Genomic DNA, 17,088 nt, shown 5'->3' with positions numbered 1-17,088 from the left:
GGAACAAGTTATAATTACTGCTGGAATTAGGACTGAGTTTTATACACAATAGCCTGGAACTTCACCCACATGTTGCATTAACAGTGGGGTTTGTGTGTAATGCTTTTTATTATTCTAAAGAGTGGAAAGGGAAAAAACAGTTTGGCTGTGGGCGAGCATTTTGATTGCTTGTTAGCATTCTCCAGGCAAAGTCAAAGATACCTCCCAGCAATTGCATTACTCACCACTCTTCAGATCAGAAACTTACATCCAAGGCTTTAAATAATCCCTTTTTATCTCAGTCTCCATTAAGAGACCTCCAATTTCTACACCTGTGACCTCTTTGAAGCTCTATGGCTGTTGCTGCAACTGGAGCAGGGAACCTAATTTATTTTTTGATGTCTGTAAGATCTTGTTAGCTACCAACTGAAATGGCCGCCTTTGGCTGGGAATTCCCACTCTCCTTTTGTAATGTCCTTGATGGCAAGATTCAGAGGGAAATCATGATTTAGTACTTTGCTAGCAGACACGAAGCATTTACGTACTCTGCTGTCACCCTGCACCCTACAGCTGGAAGTTTGCTGCAGACCAGCACCTTCTTAACTATTCAGAGGATAGAGGACAGTGGAGGCACAGAATGTCTCTCAATCTGAAATCCAGAAGCAACCTATCCTCATTAAAGGATGGAAAAATTATTTTTTAAGATCTGTGTAATGTCAAAGGAGCTTCTTAGAGGCTTATTTCCCCCTTTTTTTTTAAAAAAAAAAAAAGAAAACAGAAAAGTCTGATGTGGCAGCCAAGGGAGTCTCTTCTAATTTTCTGGATGGCCCTGAATTCATCAGGTGAGGATATCTTAAGGCAATGTGAATGCCTTCACATATGTAACCTGTCAGCATCACTGTTTATCTTCTCAAAGAAAGCTGCAAGAAAGATGCCAGAAGCTGGGGAGGAGACTTAACCCCAGTCCCATCATATGGCTCATCCTATGTTTTGTATCAGATGGGACCATACAATGAAAACACCATTTTAGGTTATCTTTTCATCTCACAAGCTATCATCCAAAATCAATATTTTTTAATTTACATACATATAAGCTAGGAACAGGAAAGATATTCAAGCCTAGGAGGCATCCTGTCTCCTCCCAGAAGGAAGTCATGTTACCTGTGCTCAAACTGACATGTGAGGAGGAAAAGTGTAATTTACAGTTCGCAGCAACCAAACCCAGAACTGTAGAGATGAACAGAAGTTCATAACTTATTATGGATGCTTTCAAAGCAGGACATTGATAATATGACACTTACTGAACTGTAAAACTTCTGGTCTGGAACATAAGCTTTGCAATCCACCTTTTTCTCTGGTGTCAACTAAATCAATCTTGTCCTACTTATACAGTACTCCAAAAGTAATTCTCCCAGCTTATTTCTCTACCCTCATCACCCTTCTTCACTGGTTCTGTGTTCTACCACATGAACCACAAGCTGTTTACTGTCCTTTTAACAGCCTATCCCATCCACTTGTCACACATTTAACAAATCTACTTCACTTCCAATACAGGACAACTGCCCTAGTATCTATTTGTATTTTCTAAAGGGTGTGGCTTCAGCCACTGCTGTCTTTTTTTCTTTTTTGCTTGTTTTGTTTTGTTTTTTTTTTAACTAAAAGAAATCTGCTACCCTTAGGCTTGCAGGACACTGACAGTTCCCATCCTATCAGTATCCTGGGGCACTGGACTGACACAGTTGATCCTATAATGGTAGGCTCTCTCATTTGTCTGAGATCAGGGCCATGTCCTGGGTTTATGTCCCAATCCTGAGTATGTGGTTTTCCCATCTCAAGGCATCCAGAAGTGTGCACTGTGCCTGCAAAGGCTCAGGGGAGCACCCCAGAACCCAGACCCTGCATTTGCCAGTTCATGGAGGGTAAGCCTGGCAAGGTAAATTCTCCTCTGGCTCAATGCAGTGCATGGACAGACCCCTTGTCCACAGGCAGAACTCCAGAAACAAATGGCACTCTCTTCATCACTCCTTTCCTGGAAGGCAGGTTTCCAGGAGTACCTGGATGGCAGCACTGCCAGACCTGCTGTGCAGCTGATCTTGGACTCTGCCTCCCATGAACACAAAGGAGAACGCAGCAGTCGGGCTCCAACCTCAACAGCAGCAGCACAGCAGGAATTGCTGCCAAAGCCCAGAGCTCAAGCCCAGGCTTAACACTTAATGTAAGCAGAGCCTTAGGCAGTCAGGTGCTGCAGTCATACACACAATAATAATAAAAAGTAGTCCTAATGGAGCTCAACTGGCTCAACTTATTGAAGGGAAAGAAGGCCTTTGCCCACAGCCAGCAATCAGCCCAACTGCAGATCTCTCAGCAGCACAACAAAAAGCAGGAATGACTGGATTCAAGGGCTAGGAACCAGTGATCAGCATAGGAATAAAATGCAAAGTGGTTTAAGAGGGAGAATAAGTATAGCCTGGAATAAAATATCAAAGTATGTAATAGACGATTCATACATTCTAGTAGATGAAGAAAGTCTTGCTATATTTCAGAAACACTTTTGATAAGTCATCTCTAAGTTTTGGGGTTAACAGACCCAATTAGTGGGTGCAAACTCACATAAAGACTAGAGGATCATAATGGTTCCTTGCAGTCTCAAACTAGAAACTAAATAAAAACCAAAACATACAAGCATGTGTCCTCAGGAATCATTCTGCCATCCTGCAGCTAGTATCAGAACGATCTTAAATTAAAAAAACTCTTTCCAAGGTCAAAACAAGTCATTACACAACACCCAGTTTCAACACTGCTTCAAAAGAAAACCCAAATTCTGATGTACTCTGCAAAGCAGAGGCTCTGTGAGACAGCTCAGTGAAACTGCTACTGTGCACCAATCTGCACAGGAATGGAAACCACCTGCCTGAAATCCCATCAACCTTGCTCAGATGTTGGGGCTCTTCTCTAAACACTTTCCATGCTATGGTAAATAAAAGCACTATTATAAACTGTAGATCCCTAAACTAATCTTCCACCCATCATTTTCTCCTCTAGCACCTTTCCAATTTTGCTAATGGTGTTTGGTCTGCAACAACTACTGTTGTAAGAAAAATGTTATGAAAACTTCAAGACCTCCACTGCTTTTTCTGGCACTATTAGTCTACATCTAGAATTTTCACCATCTTCCCAAAGAAGCTGACTGAATTTATACTACAGAATATCTAAACTTGCTTCATGAAGAATCCAAATGCACATTTGCTTTTCTATTTTCAGCACAGAACCGAGGAAAAATGAGATAACCTGTTTGGGTTTCCCAGTTAATACAGCATGACAAAAATGCAAAATTAAATTCCAGTCATCCTGAAGTCCACTGATCTTTACTATGGCTTTCACCAAATTACACAGCGACAGAAAACCAGTGCTGCGAAGAGTGACAGCCTCTGGGATAGTCTGTGCTGTTCACAGCACCACATTCCTATTATCAGCGTTACACAACTGTACCAAGCTGCAAAACCAGACACAGGGGAAAACCCTCTCCAGCACAATTAAGTCCATGCGCTGACGTTTGGCATCTCCTTCCTCCCACATTCCCCAAAATCTGGAATGAGGTACTTAGGCTCCAACACATAGATCAATTGTGTCTGATCTGAACAATTCCATCTTCTCCTTCAGGGGAAGAATATCACCTGCAATTATACCTTCTTTGGACATTTTTCTGGAAGAACATTCCTTCCTTGCTGCCTGCAGCCTTGTTTTGTTTCTAGCCTGTGGGATTTCTCCTTGTGTATCTTCCCCATGTCTGGATCTTAACAGAGCTTCCCTCACAGAATGTTTGGGCTTTTCATGGCAATTGTGGGCATTACAGCTGTCTCAGTGTCATCCTTAAAGCACAGTAAGTTATTTACATAGGGCGGCTGTATATATTTTAAATAGGGAAAATGAAAGAGGATTTACCAAAATGAACACTACTATTTACTCCCCAAAAATGAAAACTAGTAGTGGCTGACAAAACCAGGAAAATATTTTTACCAGGATGCTTTTAAATAAATTACTTCAGCTATATGCCTGTGCAAACAGCTTGCTGTGTCTGCAAGTAGAATAGGCTGAATTTGTGTAATTCGTCAGAAACCACAGAGGGCCTAAATGAAAACACACACTGTAATACAGGAAAAGCAATGACCATTAACTTCCACATGGGAACAAGAGGTATTGGTCAACATAATGAGCACAGGCCTGGAGTTCCCAGGAGCATGAAAAGGATAAGGACATGCAGTGGGAGATGCAACAATTGAAACTGACAGGCATCTCATCTTGCAAACACCTAAGGTTTTGCCCCCTGTATAATGGAAGGCATCCTCTCTAGTGGACAATGGGCAAAATAGCAAATGCCCTAATAATCATTCTTGATCCAACCTTCACAGCTAATTGCCTTATTCAAACTTCTGGTGTTTAAGCCATTATCCATAGTAAACCTGGGCAGCAAAATAATTTCATTAGCTAGAGTCTTCTAAAGCTGAGTAACATTAGAAAAAAAAAAATAAAACAAGAGATAAACAAAAACCCCCAACAACTGCTGAATTCTCTCTCACCCTGCCAGAAAAAATAATGATCAGCTGAAAGCCCTAAACACATTCTTCAAGCACAGAGTCAGGCAGTGGTGTATTGTTCCTCCCAGCCACCCAGCCTGAGCACCTGCCCATGTAGCTGCTTTCTACAAAGACAATCAGCTCTGCTTTGGGAATGGGACTTGGGCATGCAAACTGCAATAAATGTTTAAAAAACCAAAAATAATGTTGGCTAGTGCCTTCAGTGGTGGCAGCTTTCAGTAAGAGGCAGAGAGAGAGAAAAAAGATGCTACATACCCTGTGAACCGCCATCTGACACATCTGCTTTCCCTACTAACAACATTGTTAAAGGCAGAAACAGAAAAACCACCAAGACAGCATTTTTATTTGCATTTTAAACAGTTAAGTAAAAAACGTTTGCTGTCAGCTGAGCTGGAAGAAAATTATTAAATTATTTTTACTACTTCAAAACAGATTAATAGAATATTTAGTTCAGCCTTGCTATTATATAGACCTTGTCTCATGCACATGAATTTAATTTGGGTTTTTTATTTCCACTGACAGTACAAAAAAATACATAACTCTCTATTATAGGGACCTAAGTTTTTCTTTCCATGCTCACCAAACTCTGCTCAGTCGCACCAAAAGGATTCAGATTCCATCTTCCAGCCGTTCCAGCAAGCTTACTTACATCATGTGTTTGGAAAGGAGATTTTTCAGCAGAGGAAGCGGAGCGCTTCGCCATGCTGGCCAAGACTCCACGGATCAGTGACCCTCAGCAGCACACAGACCACCACCGTGACATCACACTTTCCACAACACGGATCCCAAAGATGCACATACCAAGAGAATCTGGAGTTTCAATCTTTGTTTATTTGCTCAAAGAAAGTTGGTTTTTCTTCTTCTTTTTGGTAGCTTTATAGGGTTTGTTTTGCTTTGCTTTTAAAGAGCTATATTACTTTGTAATCTTTCTTTTTGAAACTGAGAAAACCAGGTGGACCACCTGAGACGAAACATTTCTCTCACAAGCACTCACCAGCGATAGCAGCAGAAGACAAGCTGATTAATTCACACCATATTATTCAGGGCTTCCATTAACACAGCTAAGGGCTCATCAAGGGAGGAAAATATGAAATTGTTCCATTGCTGTTACTCTGCTGGAACGCCACATTTTAATCACTGTCTGGAGTATAGTTGAGTGACACAAGGGAGAGAAATGCTTAATAGAAGATGAAAATAATACAGACTCAGAGAAGACAAATGTTTGATCCAGGCACACCCAATCCACCCAAAACACAGAATCATGAGTTAACCAGGTTTTTCAACCTGCTGCCTGGAGAGCCCCAGCCTGGGAGGGGTGCCAGACAGCAGCTGTGTGGGTCTGGTAAAATTTGGCACAGGAAACAAAATGGTCAAATATTAGAGATGCCTAAATTTCAGAGGAGCTCATTTGTAAACTATAGTGACACCCCTTGCCGTTTATTTTTTTCATCAACAGTAATCTACAATCCGCAAAAAGGGCTTTAACAGCCTGATGAATGGTACAAGCAGAAGGTCACAGAAACACAGTCCTCAAAGGGGTTTCCTGAGTCAAGAATTTTGCCTCCTGTCATTCCAGCTATTGATTTACTTAGTTTCTTTAAAAGCAAACAAAAATACAACAAAACAGATTCTCATTCTAGGAGGAAATTGGGGAGTTCTTATCTTGTTTACTCCTGGAAAACTGTCTCACAATCTTATTCTGCTCTGATTAAAACTTTTCTGTAATTTTCAGCCTATGTTTTCTCACAGCTCATTTAAAACCACTTATACTCCACACTGAATATCTTATCTCCTTTTCTAGTGTTTGTCCCACATTTGATACATTAAGTTCCACACCTGCTCAGTATTCCTGGCAAACAGCCCCTTCTCATTGCCTTAAGCAATACAATTAATTTCTCATCTGTACCATAAAGAATACTTTACCTGATACATTCTAGTTTTGCATCAACCTTTCCTTCCTCCATCAGAGTGGCTGCTTATCATCACACTATTTCAAGAAGCACATTCTGAGACATTGCAATTTACTCTTGGGCTTCTAGCTCCTACCACAAATTTCTTGTTACTATTCCCCAAAATCACAAGTTCTGTGTTACCAGCCAAACTCTACGTGCTATATGTGCTATAATATGGAAGGTCATGGCACACATTTTCCACATGGTCCTGTGAATCAGCCAAAGGAGGTCCACTGAACTGCAAGAGAAGGCCTTTAGGAATGGCACCAGAAGTCAAATAAATGAAGACCTGTCTCTGGACTGCAAAAAACTATACTGGATGTATCAAAAGACTTCACAATATGACTTGAAAAAATCATATCCACTAATGCCAGTGTCAGAGGAAAAGCCTCCCTAAGTGAGTCAGGGGATTTCATTACATAAAATTACAAGGAATATCAAAATAAATTTACTTTTTAAACGGCTGTTCCCCATAATAACAACAACAAAAAAATTACCACTGAAACAGAAGCTGCCTATAAAACCAAACTGCATCATCTGCTACCACAGCCTGCAGCAGATAGCACTCAATCTCTTCTCTTGCTAGAAAGTGTTATCACATATCACCACTGAAACAGTCAAGACTTTTATGATTTCCCCTATTACTCAGCTTCAACTCACCTGAATGCTCCAGCCAGTGCTGCTTACCAATGAAAACCAGAAACAAGGACTAGTAATAGTTATTGAGGAGAAAGCAATTATATATAATTTTAAAGAAAAGCCTTATCTCCTACATAGAACCCCTGCCATGCTGCTCCAAGCAATTAGCAAGCTTAGGATGCCAAATAAAAATAAATAAAAACAAGGTAATGGAAGTTATTAAATTACAGTTTAACACCTGCTGTGTTCACCTGCAAAATCAGCCCTACTGTTTTACTAAAAATGCCAAACACTGATCACATTTAAAACCCCTTAATCTTGAAGCAGTATATATATGAGGTAATTTGAGTACAAATCCAGAGCAAGAATAATGTTTTCTTATCATCTATGGATGGGGTATTTAGTTATTCATGCCCAGGGTTAGATTAAGCCTTCCTTACATTCAAATTGTTTGCTCTTTTGTCCCTAATGAAAGTTTAGTTTTTAGAGGACCTGATTCTTAAGAAAGCAAATTACTTCTTCCCCCACACAGATTCTCCAGGCTCCTAGAAAAGTGTGCAAAGGCAACATGCCTCTCATGCCTGTAACGGGTGAAACAGCAACCAGTAACAACCTAACTGACTGATGAAAGATATTTAAAGTGACAGAAAAAAAACTGGATGTAGAAAATGCAATTTTATAATGGAAAGTTTGATTTATTTTTTGCACAAAAAGAATTTTTTATACCTCTGCTAACTAATTTTTTTTTTCAAACACATCCTGACAGGTCAAGAATATTCTTTAGTGCAAACAAGAGATTAAGACAAATGCAGATTGGCTCCATCAAAGCAGGAGACTAGAACACCACTACTGACACAGTTTTTAAAACACTGATAGTCATAAAGTAAAACAGTCAAAAGGCAGTGCCCCTTTTTTGTGTCCTGCAAGTCTTGCTGGACCCACCTCACTTTCATGCTGCAGGGAAGGCAATAGCGTACGTGAACAATTGAAAGAAAATTAAAGTCAGAAGGCATAACAAACAAACAAACACACAAACACACAAACAAACAAACACACACAGTGTTCCTGTAATGATTTTATTCAGCTACAGAAGCAGATTGTCATCTTCCAGAATAGATTAAATTTCTCTATACATCATGCCCTTGCTAAAGCCCCATCTGAAGCAGGGGAGCTTTCTGAACTCTTCAAGACCAGGAAGGTCACTCCAAACCTAAGGGCATGAAGACTGACTTACTGCTCTGTCAAGGCTAGAACGTGAGGTAACCAAACCTCTAACATGAGACCTCCAAACACCCCTGTGGTGTTAAAGCTGCAGTTCAACAACAGCATTGTTATACCATCAACTGTGAGTCTATACAGCCTCCGTTTTACCACTTCTAATTCTACATATAAAGACAAAAATAATTTAGTCTTTGGAGCTCTACTTTCATTTTTGTATTTTGAAAAGTCATTCATTAGCAGTCATTCAAAGGATGAGCAGAAAACTGGGAACTTAAACGGCCAAAAGAATAAAACTGACAATGATATTAAAATTCTATCAAAACCCTAAGACTGGGTATTACAATGATACTCATGAAAGCTGTCATAAGGCACAAAGACTGTAGCAGGATCCTGAAACATACTGCATTCCAGGGAAATGCTGAGATGGTCCATAGGTGGGCAATTAAGGGATCTGATCAACAGCTGTCACAATGTTCTTTAACAAACTGTTTTAATAACCCTGTATAAAACAAAACATTTAACAAATAAATAGGTCCTATACCCACATTTTTGCTTTTTGACAACTTAAGTGCTGCACTTAAAACAATTATAAGTGTCTGTTTTTAAATTTGGTAATATAAATGCAGGGGGAAAAAATCCTTCCTTTTTACTTCATATTATTTGAAATATTATTTAAGAGCAAAAATATTTTTCTAATCAAATGCAAAAGTATTTTTCAATTACTTATGTTCAGACTGACACATTCCAGACTGAGGAACTTTTTAAAATCATAGTCTAGCACACACTGAATAAACCACAACACTAGAGATTCAGAAACTGAACTACAGCTCTAATAAAGTTTCCTCAACTGTTTTCACTTAAAACAGCTTCAGCTCGTATTTAATGTCTTGTCCTGCTGGCTTTCTGAAGGTGGGGAAACAGAGTATGCAATATTACACAGAATATGTAATATAATAAGGTTATCCTATTCATGAAACTGTAAGAGATCTGAGACAGAAGTCCACTTTCCAGTACTGGTACAAATCTCTTCAAGGATCCCAGGTAAATCATTTCACCTCATCATGCTTCAGTTCTCAGTTGGAGAATTGTGAGGACAAACTGATTAATGGTGTTTGCTATTCAGACCCCAGAACTGAATGCGTAATAAAACCAAATAAAACAACCCACTACACGAGTCTATTAGAGAGTATTGATAAAGAACAGGCCAGACTGACACCCAGGTCTAGGAACACACAAAGGGAAACTTACAGGACCAAATTTTCTGTTGTTCACTACTTTTCAAGTAGGTGCTTTTAGGAATCAAGTTTAGCATAATATTTTTATTGTATGAAGGATCCAAGAAAAGGATACACTCAGACTTGTAATGAACATGAAAACCCTAATGAAGCTGCTACTTTGTCAATCAGGTGTAGGCTGAGACAGCCAAAAATAACAGGAAGACTTCCAATATGGGAAAGAACCTGCATCTAGTATATCAACTTTTGAAGCAAAATTGTCAAAAACATTATTATGTGTGCAGAGTGAGCAAACAGCAAACAAAAACTTTAATGAGTTTCATTTGCTCTCATGAACTTCTGAACAACTTGCAAAAAGTAAGACTGGCAGTCAGATGCTTGTTACTGTGAATGAAAAGTCAGTCTTACCTGCCACCAAAAACAGCAGCACCAGAAAGAGAGAAAACAATGGAAACTAGCTTCCTTAGCCCTTACAGGTTTTGCAGGTATGCTCTCTCCTGCTACTTCTGAATGCAATTCTGTAAGTCTACTCTTGACATCTAACCTTTAAAATATCAAACTTCATTACCCAAGGAGCAACACAACAAAAAGGCCCAAAACTGCAGGCACAGGAAGCAGCAGCGAGACTCCTTCAGTGAAAGCTAGACAAGGCAGCAAGTCATGAAATGTTATGCTTTAGAGTGCTTTATGCACATCTCAGAATTTGTGATCAGCAGTTCTGCTACCCTTAGACATATTTCTTACTGTGCATTTATAATCTTGGCTCTACTCCCTGTCACTTGCACTGCACACAAGCAAGTTGTCTATACTGTGCCATGTTACCTCGCTTTCACTGAGCATACTTGCTCTTCTGTCTGTGGGCAATTAACTCAATTTGTGACAACTAAGTTTCAGCAACCAGTTTAAACTTCTCATCAGACTTTTGGCATGGGCTGCAAAAAGCCTGCCAGCAAACTATGGCCACAAGAAGCAGTTGTTTTCACCAGGGAAACTCATTCTTCAATGAGATTCGTCTCTCCCTGCACCGCAAACACAGCCAACATACAGCAGCTTTTCAGCTACCTCTACTGTGGAGTTCTCTCACCTATATCACACAGGAGAGGGCATACCCTGTAAGAGGTGCACCAGTGGTATGCATTTACTAGAGGAATGACTCCAAAATACACAGTGCAGCAATCTGCTCAAGAACTTAGTATAGGCTTCTTTCAAATAAGAGACCACTTTGTCCTCTGTGCCCAGGCAAGCAGACATGGAATAAAAAGGGCAGAAGCAGCTGCTGCCACTCATACATAGCATCTGACTTAGGAAAACTTGTGTGGTTTTCAGGACTACCTCACATCTTCTCTAAGCCTTTTTTCTGGAAAATAAACAGAAGATCAACACTGCCGCCTGTGAAGACACGCTATTTTCTAATTCACAGACACTCTACTTGTTGCCTCCCAGGGCCCCTAAGCAGACCTGGCTAGATTACCAAAAAGACAGACACCCCAACATATGGCTTGTCACTGATCAGACAATAAAACTGTAAGGTCAGGGTCCCAATTTGCAGTGCAGATATTTCCTTATTGCACATATGTATTTAAGAAATAGTGCCAAACTCAGTTATGACAAAACGTGATTCTCCACATGACAGAAACATTCAGTTCAGTTAAACTGATTTTGTTAATTTTGATTTTCTTTGTTATGCATTCTCTTCACCCTTTAAATACTAGTCTGTGCATTAATCCCTTGCCAGATCTGTCTCATTGTGCCATCTACACATCCGTATTTGCCTTGAAGTTTCACCTTGTCTCAAATGAAGTCTTTCTCTTGGGAGTATGTAGCCAGTAACACTGCACTTTATTAGCTTCAAAAAGAGCTTCAAAAAGAAACCTCAGGACTTAAGCACTCATTGATGTTCTGTTGCAACATTTATTTAAACAGGCAATTTGGCTAAGATGGCCTAAACAGACAGGGAACAAATCCTATGATTAAGTCTATGACAACAACAAAAACAAAATTCCGTCCCAGATCACAGCAAGAGCTCCGAGCAGCGTTTCTGCCTTACATGGGAGTGTTTTAATTATGCAGCTGGAAATTAAAATTCTATAAACTGCTGGTTTTATTCGAACAGCAGCCCTTTATCACATCTGGGCACTGTTTACTGAAGAGCTTACTGTAAGAACAAGGGAACAAAAGCAGAGGAAAAGAAGAAAACTGAAGCCCAGCACAAGTCACTGACCCAAGAGTGCAGGCACGCCTGTGTCATGACCAGCAGTGAACACAAACTCTCTGGAGCACCACTGCACTGCCTTAGACAGCAAAGAACTCCCCCAAGCACAAGGTACACAGACAACAACTATCACACTCTGTATCAAAAAATCACAGAAACAAATACAACCTTTGAATTACCTTTCCAGAAAGCTAACAATGACCAAGAAGCAGCCAGAGCCCTGCCTGAACAGGCTCCAGCCTTCCCAGTTCTCAATTCCAATCATTCACAGTTTTTGTGAGTGAGTGAGCGAGTGAGCGTGTGACTGTGAGAGTGTGCGAGAGTGTGCGCGAGTGTGCAAGTGTGCGAGAGTGTGAGAGTGTGCGTGAATGTGCGAGAGTAAGAGTGTGCATGAGTGTGCATGAGTGTGAGCGAGCGCGTGAGAGTGTGCGAGAGTGTGTGCGAGCAAGTCTGTGAGCAAGTGTGCGAGAGTGTGCGCGAGAGTGAGTGTCCGCACGCGAGTGTGCAAAAGTGTCTGCGAGCGAGTGTGCAAGTGTCCGCGGGCGAGTGTGCGAGAGTGTACATGGGCAAGTGTGCAAAAGTGTCCACGAGCGAGTGTGCGCGAGCGTGCGAGCAAGTGTGCACTAGCGAGTGTCTGTGAGCGAGTGTGCAAAAGTGTCTGTGAGCGAGTGTGCAGAAGTGTCTGCGAGCGAGTGCGCACGAGCAAGCGTGCAAGAGTGGCCACAAGCGAGCGGGAGCATGTGTCCACGAGCAAGTGTGCAAAAGTGTCTGCAAGTGAGTGCACAAGAGCAAGCGGGCAAGAGTGTCCGCAAGCGAGCGTGTGCAAGTGCCCGCGAGCAAGTGTGCAAGTGCCCACGAGCAAGTGTGCAAAAGTGTCCATGAGCGAGTGTCCGCGAGCGAGTGTGCAAGTATCTGCCAGCGAGTGTGCGCTAGTGAGTGCCCGTGAGCAAGTGTGCACTAGTGAGTGCCCACAAGTGAGTGCCTGCGAGCGAGTCTCTGCGAGCGAGTGTGCAAGAGCCTGCAAGTGTGTGCGAGCGTGAGTGAGTGTGTAAGTGCCTGTGAGCGAGTGTGTGCAAGCATGCACGAGCGAGTGTGCAAAAGGGTCCGCGAGCGAGCGTGTGAGCGAGTGTGCACAAAAGCATCCGCGAGCGAGTGCCTGCGTGCAAGTGTGCAGGAGCGAGCATCTGCAAGGGTGCGCAAGAGCGAGAGCAACTGGGTGTGTGAGAGCGCACGTGAGCGGGTGTGCGAGAGGGTGCGCGAGTGTGCGAGAGCATGCACGAGTGTGTTCCCTTGTGAGGTGACCTTTACAAAATTCAGCTCTTTTGAAGACCAGGAAATTCAGTTATGCACAGAATCACTGCACAGGACGCTCCGTACAACACAGCAAAAAACAACTATAAACAAGTAACTTCCAGTTAAGTTCAATAAATGACAGTAATACCTTAATTTTCTGGTGAATATGCCTCAGTGAATCTGCTGTACCCATGTCCATGTTGTCACTGATGCACACAAAATCAAGCTTCATTTTTGTGTCCAGGTTTAGCATCTTCTGTATTTCCTTCCTTGTAATCACAATGACCTCTAGGACAAAGGAGAGTGAGATGAGATGAAGTAGAAAAAAAATCTAAATAATATTTATCACAAATAGGATACACCCACTATTTTATTTAGAAAGGCAGATGGAACCGTCAAAAGGCTTGAGTAACATAACTGGGTTCTCCACCCAGTCAAGCTCTTTTGGCAACAGTAACTTTTCAAGAAAAGAATAAAACTCAAATGAATGTGAAAACAATCTTTCTTGCTTTGCTGGGTGGAGGCTGTTACCAAAAGGGACACATGCATGCGTGGCATGAGCTAGCAAGATAGAACAGACACTCCTTCTATCATTAACCAGCAACCTCAAACCATATGTCCTCAAACAGACCAATGAGACCCCGTGTTCATGTCACCAACACTTCAGAGCTTTGTCTTTTGCTGCCCCAATCCTGTGTAATCCTCTGTGGACAACACCAACCACACTATTAAAATACAATGGTTAAACTATTTCTCAGCATCAGCTTGGCAAGAAAGTGGAGTAATATATGAGCAACAAACTCATTCCATCTACAAAAGAAAAAGGATAAATGCATATTTGAAGGAAATCGACACTGGCATGAAAGCATATTTTCCAAAATGAAGAATTTGAGAACAGAAGCTCTGCAAAGAAAAGACTGAGGAAACAAAATTACAAGAAACCTTTTCCCCCAGTCTTAAGAATAGGAAGGAAAAGCAATAATCAAATTTTCCAGTTAAAATATCCCCTCAAAATACCTCAACACTATAACATTGTATTCCACACAGAATTGTAACAGAGAATTATGGGAAATAATAAATAATAATTATAATAATAGTATAGGCAAGATGAAGACACATCAGGAATGAATCTGCATCAATCAGGCTTCATCTTGAATCTATTAAAAGAAAAGAGAAAGGAACTGTAAACATGGGACTTGTGTGGTATTTTGGTGCCAGAGACACGGCTGCTCTTCCACTCCCATACTGGATGGCAGTGTGAGTTCAAAAGAGGCTGAAGAACCTACAGAAAAGGACTGAAAGCACACCTTGAATTAGGCAAAGAATTAACTGATGAAGAGGGACCTGGTGTCAGGTGCAAGTTGTAAGCTCACACAGTTCAGCATAAACCTGGTGAGCTGGGCAAAGGCCTCCTAAATACTAGGAGAGACGAAGCACTCGCAGTTAGGGCAAGAGACACAGTGAGTCAGCCCATGGAACACCTACTTACTTACCTAAGCAAGTATGAGGAACTAATCATCCAGGGAGAGAATTCATGCCACTGGATCATTTAATGCAGGGATGTACAGCTTAGTCATGGCGTGAAGCACGGAAGGAGCAGGAAGGTGGCAGTTTGCCTGCTGAAGCTGAATGCATTTACTGAACACAGCCCTGCACGTCCACGTTTTCACTGGACACAGATAAGCTGAAGCACTACGTGTGAGAAAGGAGACCGACCTGACTGCAGCACTATCACAGAGTCACAGCATGGTTCAGGATGGAAGGGACCACACTGGGTCATCTGGTCCAACCTCCCTGCTCAAGCAGGGTCATCTCAAATCACATTGCACAGGATTGTGTCCAGATGGCTCTGGGATACCCCCAGTGAGGGAGATCCCACACTCCCTCTGGACAGCCTGTCCCAGCGCTCAGTCACCTGCACAGTCAAGTTCTTCCTTATATTCAGATGGAACTTCCTGGGAATCAGTTTCTGCCTGTTTCCCCTTGTACCATTGCTTGGCACCTCTGAGCAGAGCCTGCTCCATCCTCTGACATCTCCCTTCAGAGACTGACAGACATTTTTGAGGCTCCCTCTCAGTTATCTTGAGGCTGAACAGGCCCAGCTCCCTCAGTATTGGAGAGATGCTCCAGTCCCTTCATCATCTTTGTTGCTCTCAACTGGACTCTGTCCAGGAGCTCCATGTCCCTCCTATCCTGAGGAGCCCAGGACTGGACACAGCACTCCAGATGTGCCTCATCAGGGCTGTGTAGAGGGGCACCTACTAGTTCTAGTGATCAAGAGCATCAAGTGGAAATGGTTATTTCTGAATAAAGAGGCAGACAAAGCACAATACTTATTATACAGAAGATTTTAGCTATCTAAATTTCCATTGCAGGATAAAAGTATTGGGAAAAAAAAAAAAGAGACAGGAGAACAGGCAAAAAAGGGAGACATTCAGAATGTAGATTTCAAAAAAAAAAAAACAAATCCAAAGAACGGAAGTTCTTTAGGATTTTCTAATAAAACAGAATAAAGGCAAAGTCTGCTCTTAGCTTTGTTCCTTCACACTGAAATACTAAGAAGCTAACATGGATAATCATGAGTTGATCTTTACATCTTCACAGAAGATAGAAGCAGTCAGGAAGAAAGCCACAGACTCAGGATGAAGTACAGGATAATCACAGAGACAAAACAGAGAAGAAGAAACACAAAAGACAAACACAAACATAAAAAACCTGGATGCTTGAAAGGTGTCAGGAAGAAGCTTTAGAAGAAGCTGCGGGGACACCACAGAAAGATCTGGTCCAGCACTCAAAAGGTGAACAAAAGCCTAACCTCAGAAGATACTGAAGAGGCTCACCAGGTACTAAATAGCACCTTAGTCCCAGAGTAAACAAAGCCCACAGGTGAGCACCACGAGTGTGCCATTGTCCCCACCCTGCTGTGGGCACACGGACTGAGCGCCTCAGACAGAGCCAGCAACCCTGACCCCGGGCCAGGCTGAAACAACAAACCACCAGGCATCCCCCAGAGATGGCACTTCTCACACTGCTGCCATTAATGACTCTGAGAAAGGAACATGGGAGACTCAAGGTTAGCTACCCAGGGAATGACATCAGAGCTGGGAAAGGCCTCAAATCACGGAATCGCTGCAATGTTGGAAATGATCTTGAAGATCATCAAGTCCAACCAACCAGCAGCACCACCACGTTCACCACTAAACCACGTCCTCAAGTGTCATATACTCATGGGTTTTGAACACTTTCAAGGATGGTGACACCACCACTTCTCTGGGCAATTTTTTCCAATGCTTTAAAACCCCTTCAGTGAAAAAAAATTCGTAATATCCAATCTAAATCTCCCCTGGTGTAACTTGACACCATTTTCTCCCGTCCTGTCACTTGTCACTTGGGAGACAAGACCGACACACACCTCTCTACAACCTCCTTTCGGACACCCGCGGCCCTCGGTGAGAAGAGGGGTGCAGGCACAGGGAGCGCAGCCGAGAGGGCACGAAGGGATGTGACACGGGCCACCAGCACAGCTCCAGCGCAGAGGGGAGACGTGCTACAGCACCTGCCCCGTCCAACAGGGCACCTGCGACACGGCACTAGAACGGCGGGAGAACGGACGGGAGCGGCGGCGGCGACCGGGGACAGCCCGTAGTGACCAGAGGGAGTCTGCAGTCGCCAGGGTCAGCACGCCCAGAGCCCGCCGTGCCTCACCTTCGAAGCCGGCGCGCTCCAGCAGGTTCAGCGGGTACCAGAGCAGGGGCCGGTTTCCCACCGGGAGCAGCGGCTTCGGGATGCTGGAGGTCAGGTCCGTCATGCGGGAGCCGCCTCCGGCCGCCATCACCACGGCCTGGAACTCCATCGTGTGGCGGAGTGACACAGAGAGGCAGGGCCTCACCGGGACAGGTGGGACAAGGCCGGTTCACGGCTCCGCTCCCTGCGACCGCTCCCGGCACTGACAGCGCAGCAAT

The 17,088-nt window shown here is 42.7% G+C and overlaps 1 protein-coding gene across 1 annotated transcript in view; it reads right to left on the bottom strand.

The window, feature by feature from the left end:
* EIF2B3 (eukaryotic translation initiation factor 2B subunit gamma) overlaps positions 1-17,088 on the bottom strand; it is a 98,570-nt gene extending 81,482 nt beyond the window's left edge. The window contains exons 1-2 of the mRNA XM_084211361.1: positions 16,832-17,088; positions 13,275-13,414 (exon numbers count right to left, since the gene is read on the bottom strand). Coding sequence (XP_084067487.1) covers positions 13,275-13,414; positions 16,832-16,979 — 288 coding nt within the window. The 5' untranslated portion in view covers positions 16,980-17,088. The remainder of the gene's footprint in view (positions 1-13,274; positions 13,415-16,831) is intronic.

The sequence above is a fragment of the Fringilla coelebs genome (assembly GCF_963513975.1).
Source record: "Fringilla coelebs genome assembly, chromosome: 9".
NCBI classification, from domain to species: domain Eukaryota; kingdom Metazoa; phylum Chordata; class Aves; order Passeriformes; family Fringillidae; genus Fringilla; species Fringilla coelebs.
This window is presented reverse-complemented; position numbering and strand designations above follow the sequence as displayed.